This window comes from Ailuropoda melanoleuca, chromosome X (genome assembly GCF_002007445.2).
Source record: "Ailuropoda melanoleuca isolate Jingjing chromosome X, ASM200744v2, whole genome shotgun sequence".
Taxonomy (NCBI): domain Eukaryota; kingdom Metazoa; phylum Chordata; class Mammalia; order Carnivora; family Ursidae; genus Ailuropoda; species Ailuropoda melanoleuca.
In genome coordinates this window covers 98,214,398-98,225,071 of record NC_048238.1, presented here as the reverse complement: position 1 = coordinate 98,225,071, position 10,674 = coordinate 98,214,398, and the positions used below count along the sequence as shown (strand labels likewise).

The 10,674-nt window shown below is 39.8% G+C and overlaps 1 protein-coding gene and 1 non-coding gene across 2 annotated transcripts; both read left to right on the top strand.

Moving 5' to 3' along the window:
- Window positions 1–1,148: 1,148 nt before the first annotated feature.
- Window positions 1,149–10,234, top strand: RBMX (RNA binding motif protein X-linked). The gene is made up of 11 exons (XM_002919915.4): window positions 1,149–1,302; window positions 2,414–2,542; window positions 2,744–2,850; window positions 3,370–3,541; window positions 4,127–4,279; window positions 4,822–4,936; window positions 5,029–5,154; window positions 5,254–5,336; window positions 5,964–7,193; window positions 8,093–8,175; window positions 8,952–10,234. The coding sequence occupies exons 2-9, from the start codon at window positions 2,434–2,436 to the stop codon at window positions 6,272–6,274; spliced, it is 1,176 nt and encodes a 391-aa protein (XP_002919961.2). The 5' UTR covers window positions 1,149–1,302; window positions 2,414–2,433; the 3' UTR covers window positions 6,275–7,193; window positions 8,093–8,175; window positions 8,952–10,234.
- LOC117797564 lies at window positions 2,591–2,662 on the top strand. Its single transcript, XR_004622571.1, has one exon. It is a non-coding gene; the product is annotated as a small nucleolar RNA SNORD61 (small nucleolar RNA).
- Window positions 10,235–10,674: the final 440 nt, after the last annotated feature.

The window sequence follows — 10,674 nt, the reverse complement described above, 5'->3', positions numbered from 1 at the left end:
CTCTGCAATCTTTTAACGGGGTTCGAAGATTCTGCCTACCTCCTGGATTCCCTCTCTTGATACCCCTTAAATTCCTGTCACCCTGGATCTCTGTCTCTTGATCTGTGCAGGCTGTTTTCCTCCACTTTCTGCTCAGTGCTCTCTCTTCTTGAAAAGCTTTCCCATGGCTAGTTTCTTTTCTCCATTCAAATCTGATGTGATGTCTAAAATCAAATTTGGTTTCCCATATGTTGTCCACCAAAGCACCTAGTTTACTTCCTCCCTGGCACTAATCAGAACATGTAATTGTTTTGTTATTTCTATTAATTTTTTTGTTGGTTTTTAAATAAATTAGAGAATTTTCAATTTTTGTAATCCCCCCGAGTAGATTGGCACAGATAAAATACACAATGTCCACTTAAATTTGAGTTAAATATTGAGTAAGTTTTTTGTATATGATTTTGGGACATACATATATTGAAAAAAATTATCTGAAATTGAAACTTAACTGGGCGTCCTGTATTTTTATTTGCCAAATTTGGTAGTTTTACCTTCGAAGTAAGTGCCTTGCCCTTGTCTCGCTTGTTGTATCCTCACAGCCAAGCCCGAGAGCCTTTTATTAGTAGGTGTTCAGTAATTGTTCTTTTTGAAGTAACTATCTGGTCTGCCGTTTTGTACTTTTTTTTCCCTTTAAGTGACATTCATTTAAAAATCTATTCACTGAAAATCTTGTTGAAGATATTTTGGGAAGATGTGTTTTATTATCTAAACTTCTTTGTTTCCTATTTACGCAAAATTAGCATAGATAGGACTTATCTACCTTCATCACATTGTTTTGAGAATGAAATGATTAATAGGTATAAAGTTAGCACCGCGTCCGGCCCCCTAGAATATGCAATAAATTTCAGTTCGGTATTAAATGTAGCCCGTGAACCATTTTAGCCGAAAGCAAAAACGCGGGTTTGTGGAGCACGGGTGGGGGCTGGGAAAACGGTTAGAAACGGGCGCCGGCTAGAACGCGGAGGGCCCGGGGAAAGGGGAGGAGCAAGGAGTGAATGACAGAGAAGACCGCCAATGGAGAGACTGGGAACCGCTCCCCCTCCCTTTGCGTTTCAAATTCTAAGCTCGGTTTCCATCCGGGTCCTTCAGCCTCGTTCCCGGGCAGTATAAAGTTTGCTGTCTCCTTTGTTCGCCCTCGTTGCGCAGTAGTGCTAGCGGCTTCCCCCTTCCGTCTTCGGAACCGGCGGCACTCCCTCGTGCTGAGCTGCTACGAAGCCCCTGCCGGCGAGCTCGTAGGAGCTTGGAACCGTCGTCACCCCTCTGGTACGTGTTACCCTTTTCTTCGCCCGTTTCTCGTATCTTCTTGCCACGTTAGAACTTGGGATTATCTCCCTGGAGGTGGGGGTGGCGGGCGCCATTTTAAGAACCGAAAGGTGCCAACCTATTTCGATAAAGCTGCGCGTGTCCGGGGAAAACAGACGCGGGGGTTCCGTGCCGTTGTGTGCCTCTCGAGAAAGTTTGGCTGTCGCTTGAGGGGTTGGTGCCGGAGGTCGGGGCTGGAACGGTTCGAGGGCAGACCGCGCCGCCGCGGTACCTGCATTGGGATGGCGCTGGCGCTACGGATGGGCACGTGCACTTTTACGCGAGTCCTTGTTCATTGGCGGCCTTAGAGAGGAAGCCCTTTGAATTTTCCCAGCCACTGCTGATGGCAAAAGTTACTCCCCTGACCAGTGTAGGTTTTTCTGGGTTGTATCCAAGTGTCGCCATTTTGTGTTTTCCACGCGGTTTTTAATGACGGGTTTTAATTGGATTCTGCTGCAGTCATGGAGTGTTGAGTGATACGATGCGCGCTTCCACCTTCCGTTATTATGAAACGATACTGAAACCTTTTTTTTTTTTTCCTTCTAAAAGAACCTTTTCGGAGGGGTTAGGGGCTGGTGAAGAAGAGGAGGTATAACTTGGCTCAAACTTTAAATTTGGGCTTGGATTGATTAGAGAATCCTAATGAGGAAAGGCAAAGTTCTTGGAAGAGGACCTGCGTCTGGCCTGTGACCTTGAATGAGGCGATACACTTTAAAAAACCATTAGGGTAATTGGAATGTGATAATTGAATCTTTAAAAGGGAGCACATCCAGGATTAAAACTAGAATTGCTTTCTCAAATGCCGAGTAGGTGTTAACTTTATTTTAAATTGCCAAGGTGGATTAAGGATGAAGGTATTAGTTAAATTGGCCCTTTTAACTAGTTTAATATGAACTACGGTATCACTAAACTACTTAAATTGGCTTCCTGCTGAGGCATAGAAAAGAATACTTTCTGGTGTCTGCAGTTTTTAAGGCATGATTTTAGTAAAACAAGGATGAACCAGTAAATACACATATGTCCCATAAACTTGAACTTTTTATAGGGAGGTAATACTGTTCTTTTTCAACAGACTCTCACCAGGGGGAAAAAATGGTTGAAGCAGATCGCCCAGGAAAGCTTTTCATTGGTGGCCTCAATACAGAAACAAATGAAAAAGCCCTTGAAGCAGTATTTGGCAAATATGGACGAATAGTGGAAGGTGAGTTATCTGAAAGCTTGTAGGGAGCTGTTACAATTAAAAATGTAAGCTGTGATGTATTTGATTGTGTTGATCGTCTGAAATGATACGTTATTTTGTCCTCTAAGAAGTTCTGAGCTTACGTTTTGTAGGCGCACTTTTGTTATCTAATTCGAACTAGAGTAACACTCTCCCCCCCCCCCAAAAAAACTACTTTTTTAGTTCTGTTGATGAAAGATCGTGAAACCAACAAATCAAGAGGATTTGCTTTTGTCACCTTTGAGAGCCCAGCAGATGCTAAGGATGCAGCCAGAGACATGAATGGAAAGGTGAGATTGCACAATGATACTGTTTCCTTGTGCATAAACTAACAGTGTTACTGAAGGTCTGGTCTGGGGAAGTTCTTGAGTTGTGTTTGAATATACCTTTCCAGAACCCTCTAATCTTCGCCCTTTGTAATTTCAAATTTTGCAAAGTTGTGGATTATACTCTTAAATTGTTTTGGTTCAGAAAATGGTACGACCATGTGTTATCTAGAATCCATAAAATGATAACTTTTTTTTCGGTTATCGCATTTGATAAGTTGACTGTCTGGCTTTTTAAACGTTATTGGCCAGCAGTGTGATGGATTCACGTTATGTTGGGGTTCAACTGATCAGTATCTGTTCGAAAAAAACTTTCAATGGAAAAATGACCCTATGTTTTATTGCTTTTCTCAGATTAATTGGTGAGCTAAATTTACCAAAAAACTTCATTTTGGAGGGCACATTGGTGTCACAATGCATAATGAATGGATCTGCAAGATCTCTTTAAATACTGATGCAATTAACTGTTGTGATGTTCTTTAGTCCTTAGATGGAAAAGCCATCAAAGTGGAACAAGCCACTAAACCATCATTTGAAAGTGGTAGACGTGGACCACCTCCACCTCCAAGAAGCAGAGGCCCTCCAAGAGGTCTTAGAGGCGGAAGAGGAGGAAGTGGAGGAACCAGGGGACCTCCCTCACGTGGAGGGCACATGGGTAATGACTTGAGTCTACCTCAGGCTTGTAGAGTTTTAAGAACTGCAAACCCCACACCAATCTGTGCATTGGTTAAGTCCTGTTGTAAATTGTCCAGCTTTTGATATGGAGAACACCTCATTTATCAAAGTCACTATGACTTAGGAGAAACCTAGAAGGCATCCTAAGTTAGTGTTTAAAAAAACGATGGGAGCCTGGCTGACAACTCTTGATCATAGGTCATGAGTTTGAGCCCCGTGTTGGGTGTAGAGATTAGTTAAATAATTAAAAAAAAAAAAAAAAACCATGGACAACAAAATTATCCAGAATTTGCGGAAAATTCTTCGCAGAAAATCTTTGATAAGGCATACTTTTTTAAGTGTATAAAAATGAAACAATTTCTATCTTTGAAGCAGCTTAGGCTACACTTGAGTTTTATTTTATTCGTGTGTATAAACTCCCTTATGCTCAGTAGTCTTGGGCAAGTGAAAACTCAAGCAAGATTCCCCAACTAAACAGAAAATGGTCTTTGATACAACAAAGAAAACTTACAAAGCTTTTATTGATGCTAGGATTAACATGTTTTTCTATTCTATTTTAATGTAGATGATGGTGGCTATTCCATGAATTTTAACATGAGTTCTTCCAGGGGACCACTTCCAGTAAAAAGAGGACCACCACCACGAAGTGGTGGTCCTCCTCCTAAAAGATCTGCCCCTTCAGGACCAGTTCGCAGCAGCAGTGGAATGGGAGGAAGAGGTAAATGCTGGATTTATAGAAAATGTGTTTTACCACTATAGCAAAGGATTGATAAGTGAATTTCAAAAATAGTGCCTTAAAATAAAAAACTTTGGGGAGCCTGGGTGGCTCAGTCTGTTGAGTGTCTGCTTTCAGCTCAGGTCATGATTCCCAGGGTCCTGGGATTGAGCCCCACGTGGGGCTCCGCGCTCAGCGGGGAGCCTGCTTCTCCCTCTTCCCCTCCTTCCTGCTTGTGCTCTTTCTTGCTGTCTCTTGCTCTCTCTCTCAAATAAAGTCTTCAAGAAAAGAAAATAAAAAAAATGTTAAATATAAAAAAATGCTTATGAAGCTGACTCATGGACTAGAGGTGAATCTAGGTACATGAAGTTATAAGTACTGAAAAGAACTTAGTTGTGAGTAGGAGATTTTAAAGAAGAGACTTCTTGATTTAGGCCATACTATCTTATTTGAATCCGTGCTTTTCATTGCCTGAATGTAAGTTCACATTTTAGCTTTCTATTTGGGGTATGTTTTAAAAATGTATGTTTTTTTTTTTCCTTAAGCTCCTGTGTCACGCGGAAGAGATAGTTACGGAGGCCCACCTCGAAGGGAACCCCTGCCCTCTCGTAGAGATGTTTATTTGTCCCCAAGAGATGATGGATACTCTACTAAAGACAGGTAGCAGACAAGTGTAGTAGTTTGTCTTAATAATTGAGGTTGAAGGGAGAACTTTTCAAAAGTGTGAACCAAGTTAAATTTTGTTTTTGTAGCTATTCAAGCAGAGATTACCCAAGTTCTCGTGATACAAGAGATTATGCACCACCACCAAGAGATTATACTTACCGTGATTATGGTCATTCCAGTTCACGTGATGACTACCCATCAAGAGGCTATAGGTAAAGTAATACTGCTGCCTGCCACAGCTTGCTGTCAAAAATGAAATTGCTCTGAAAATTATTGCCCTGTGACTTACTAAGTTTTTCTCTTTAATTTAGTGATAGAGATGGCTATGGTCGTGATCGTGACTATTCAGATCATCCAAGTGGAGGTTCCTACAGAGATTCATATGAGAGTTATGGTAAGATGCTGGTTGAGGGTCTTTGGATATCACCAGCTTGAGTTTTTAGGTTCATGAGCCACTTTATTAGGCTGTGTGGTGCTTGCTTTTTAAGGGATATTTGCTTGCTTTTAAGGGGTAACTTTATCAGCTGGGCTTTTCCTAGTTTTGTGAGGGGCTTTTGTTTTTTCTAAGTTTTTTTTTGAGGCTGTTTGCTTGCTTTGGAGGGGATTTTGCTTGCTTAAATTGGCAGCCTTATGTGTTTTCCCCCAACAGTGAAAATACAATTTAAAAATTTTATTAACAAGATCAAATGTTTACCATTGCAATATGAAGGAAAGTCTACAGTTCAAAATTGCAACTTATCACTGGAAAGTGTCTGAGTGTCTACTATAAAATAACAAGCTGTCTGGAATATCCTCTTGAAATACACACCGTCTTCAGTCTTTTCAAACAAACATTAAAACCCATCCATTTCCGTATCTCAGCAGATGAGCAAATCCCTGTTAATGGCCAGCAATGGCAGAGTTTAAAACCTCCCATTTAAGAAAGTAAACGTTTAATACAAGAATTCTGTAAATTCAGATTTAAATGTTGTATATATACAATTTATAGTGTTGCCATATTACCTGACCATTGACCCTGCAGGTAACTCACGTAGTGCTCCACCTACACGAGGGCCCCCGCCATCTTATGGTGGAAGCAGTCGCTATGATGATTACAGCAGCTCACGTGACGGATATGGTGGAAGTCGAGACAGTTACTCAAGCAGCCGAAGTGATCTCTACTCAAGTGGTCGTGATCGGGTTGGCAGACAAGAAAGAGGGCTTCCCCCTTCTATGGAAAGGGGGTACCCTCCTCCACGTGATTCCTACAGCAGTTCAAGCCGCGGAGCACCAAGAGGTGGTGGCCGTGGAGGAAGCCGATCTGATAGAGGGGGAGGCAGAAGCAGATATTAAAAAACAAACAAAACTTTGGACCAAAATCCCTGTTCAAAGAAACAAACAAAAAAGTGGAACCTTTTCTGTCATAACTACCCAAGGACTACTAAAAGGAAAAATTGTGTTACCTTTTTTTAAATTTCCTGTTAAGTTCCCCTTCCATAATTTTTATGTTCTTGTGAGGGAAAAAAAAGTAAAACCTGTTTAATCTTATTTGACTTTATGACATTGCTTTCAATAAGCAAATGTTAAATGTGTTAAGACTTGACTTGTGTACTAGTGTTGTAATTTTTCAAGTTAAAAGTGTCCCTAAAGGCCACTTCCTATTTCTGATTTTTCCCAGTAAATAAGGCAAAGCAATTCTAAGAGCTTCCACAAACATCTAGCCATCTAAAATGGAGAGGTGAATCCTTCTGCCTATACAAACAAGCTAGCTATTAGAGGGTGGTCGGGGTATGCTACTCTTAGGATTTCAGAGTGTCTTCAAACTGAAATCTCAATGTTCTCAGTATGAAAAACCTGAGATCAGATGCTTATGTAAGGAAAGTGCTATTCACCCAGTAAACCCAAAAAAGCAAATGGATAATGCTGGCCATATTTTGCCTTTCTGACATTTCCTTGGGAATCTACAAGAACCTCCCCTTTCCCCTCCCCCAATAAGACCATTTAAGTGTGTGTTAAGCAACTACAGAATACTAAATAAAAAGTTTGGCCAAAACCAACCATGAAGCTGCAAACGGTGCTTGCTCTTACTGTTTCAAATTTTTGCAACTCTGTAGTGTCTCACTTTTAAGGAACAGCTTGATTGCAAAGGAGAAAATAGATAAGCAATGAAGTTATCTCCAACTTCTCAAAGGCTTATGACTTCTAAAAAGTGAATCTATCAGCATTCCACATCAGATTTAAAGCATCAAATGCCTGTGAAACAGCAAAGATGGTAAGCAAAGCAAACTAGTTTTTCCGTCTAAGTCGAGATTGAACACTTACCTTCCTCATAGTACAGTGAGACATACTGTACCTCATGGCAATGGAAATGCTTTCTAGATTTAAAAAAAAAACTTTTGGAAAAGCAAAGTGTTCGATAGCATATTAGAAGTCCTCCAAATTCAACACATGGATTTTTTTTTTTTTAAGCATGTATGACACTTAAAGGCCTTAATAATTCAGCTGTTGATTACCAATGGCGATCTGGGGCTTGGGAGGGGGTGTCTTTTTTTTTTTCTTTTTTAAAGTATTTTTGATGAAGACCTTTAAACATGCTTCATACGTTTTAACATTTTTCAAAATAGCCTTTTAGTCAATATAGGAAATGGCTTAAGTTTGGGGTCCCACTCTCTGCCCCTATAAGCCATTGCAAACTTGACATTTAGTTGGATGCCTGACTTGTTTTTAGTTCTATGAAACTACACTGTATGGAGAAAATCTATTGCAAGTGGTCTTTTAAAAGCAAAACCTGAGGCAGCATGACCCAGGTCCAGCCATGAAGTTGAAAAAGATGCTCTTGAATATAGTAAACTTGAAGACCTCCAACTAAAATCCTTACACTGCACTTATTCCTTCAAATAAGTTTTGTCCGTTCAACTTATGGATTTAACATGGCAGTGCACCATTGGAACAGAATGAGAATCCATAAGCCATGCAACTTAACCATTTTAAGCCATTCCAGTCCATCCCAAGCCAGTGAATCTTCCACCACTTTGAGAATTAGTAGAACATGAAATAACGTTAAGCTGCAAGTCTGAACTTGCCTTTTCTTTCTGGAAAAGAGCAGTTGTAGGCAAGTTTTGAAGATTTTCCTTTAAGAGGGATAACTAGTTACATATTTAATTTTTACAGGTTGAGGATTTTGGTCATTATGGTTGGAGTGCTGATTAATTCACACTAGATAAAGCTGGCAGCAAGAGAAATCAAATGCTAAGGTAAGTTTCAAAAGCCTTGGCCTTTATAGGTGTTAAGTAATACAGCTTTTCCACTTTGCATATCTGTGATACTTGCAAGTTTCTCTGTGAAGGGGGTATAATCTAACTTGTGGATTAGGATAAGGTGCCGTAATGTGTAACACCTGGTGTGTTAACTTACCCATTAGAATGTGGAGCAAAGTTATTTTAAACAGGTATATTTCCATTAGTGACTCAGTCATGCAGTATTAGTGTTTTTTCCTGTATTTTGTACTTTTCAACGGAGTTGTTTATCCAGTAACTGAAAGTTTGTACCTCTTAAGCTCCTTTATAATTAGTTTATTTTTGAATGTATAAAGCTTGCTAATACAGTCCTCATAAACAGTGGTCGATTGGAGTTCTATACTTTGTGTTTTGGTAGGTGAACTAACTTGACTTGCATGAGGTTTAAACTTGTAAGAGGATACCCTTTTTATTAACGGTGTCTCCTCAGCCACAGTACAAAGGGACACAGTACAAAGTGACTAACAGATGCCACTGCTTCTCAGTTCCCACTTGGAGTAGCAGTGCTGTGGTGTAATGATGACTTAGTTATGCTTGATATTACCAAAGTGAGAACAGAAATTGTAATGAGTATTTTTGGTTGCATTTTAGAGCTTGCAATTTAAAGCAAATGTTTTTGTTACCAGTTAAAGTGATAAAAAAAAAAGTATGTATTTAAAGAATGGGTATGGGGGGAGTAATTTCCAGTATAAAAGAGTATCTTGTGATCTGATCACATGCTTTTCATTTTACAGAGTTGTTGAAGCAGAAGAATGCTGATTGTCGATAAGGCACAACAGTTGCATAAGCAGTACTCATCAGAATTGGTTTGGTGCAGGCAATAGATTTTTGCCTTCGAGGGTTCCTGTGGATCTAAGGAAGGAAGGAAGGCAGGCAGGCATCAGTGTTGGTTAGCACTTAACTAGGGAGTGGTAGTTACTTTAAAAAAAAAAAAGTAATTGACCAGATAAAGGGGAGCGGTTGAGGAAATTGGTAAGTGGGGGTAGTAAGTTCTTGTGGTTCTTTGTGTGGGTTTTACAGCTTTGGCTTTCATTTTGTTAAAGTCCCAGGGGACAACTCTGCAATTTAGAACTTTCTAATTATCGCTGACTGTCAGAAAGTTGAAGTAGAAAAATGAAAGGCATGAGTGGTAACTCGTTATCCAGTAAACTGTCTGATTTTTCAGCAAGTGGAACATTTGGTGTAGTTTATCCAGAAGTGGGGTTCAGTCATTAAACAAAGGAGTAGTGTCTGGAAACTGAAGTAACTGGAAGCATAGCTGAAATGATTGAAAGCACACTTGAAAAACTGGAAACAAAGTTGGGCCACTTGGCTTTTTTTAACTGTACTGTTCGTAAGCCTGCTTTGCCCCCACCACCTGTCTTGGAAACAAACCAACCATGTTGGAGACAGAGCCGATAGTATATAAAGCAAATAATGTTCTCAAAGGGACTGGATTTGAGTTGTTGGGTTAGAAGAACTAAGTACAAAAACTTTGAGATTTTTTTCATAGTAAAATCAGCACTATCATGTTTAATCTTTCCAGTTGTGAGAAATAGTCCAAAAATTGTAACCCTCATTGGACAGGCTCCCAGTCACAATCCATGATGAGGGTATTGACAAAATTTAAGTAGCTGTTGCACTTAACATAGCTGTCTTCCTCAGTCCTCCGCTAATGTAACTACTTGGGATTATGCTTCTGATGACTTTTTGGCTCTGGAGATTTTATTTAGATATCTTGAAAATAGTGTAGAACATAGAAATTAATCGTAGTAAACATGAATACTAAATTCAAATTTAAGCATACCTAAATGACCATTCAGCTGTTTGGCAAATAGTTTACTGACCCAGCAGACTTATTCCCCCATTGGAAAAAGAATCTGTCGTGATTCTTCCGGCTTTATACTGGTTGTGAAACAGAATGATAAAGAATGAATGTTTTGTTTAACTGGTAGATGAATATAGAACTTAGTATTATAGATCGCTTTTCTCGTTTTGGAATGTTTTGTATTTGAAACTTAATAAAACTTAACATGCATTTTTTGTGGCCCCTGGGTTCTTTTTATTTTTAATTTTTTGTAATAAGGACTTCAGGCTTTTCAATATGCTTTCCACATGTCCGCCTCCCCCAAACTCTACTTCTCATGCACTTATACTTTTCAGCAGTTGCCATGGAACAGAGTCACCTAGGTGGCCTGTTCTGTGACTCGGCCCCCTTTATTAAGGGAGTGAGCTTCACGTGTAGGTATCAAGGTTAATGGAAGTGATTGCCTTTAATCTTTATCCCTACACGGGTAAATGCTAGCAGTGACATCAAAGAACTAGAAGTGAAAGACCCAAAGATGTACCCTGGTGCTTCTGCTTAACTCTTAAGGGAAAGCCAGTCCATTTTAGCTGTTTGGTAGTGAATTTCAACTTGGGCCTTCAGCTGTGCTGTTAAACCCAGCACCATATGATTAATGCACTTCTGTATTGACA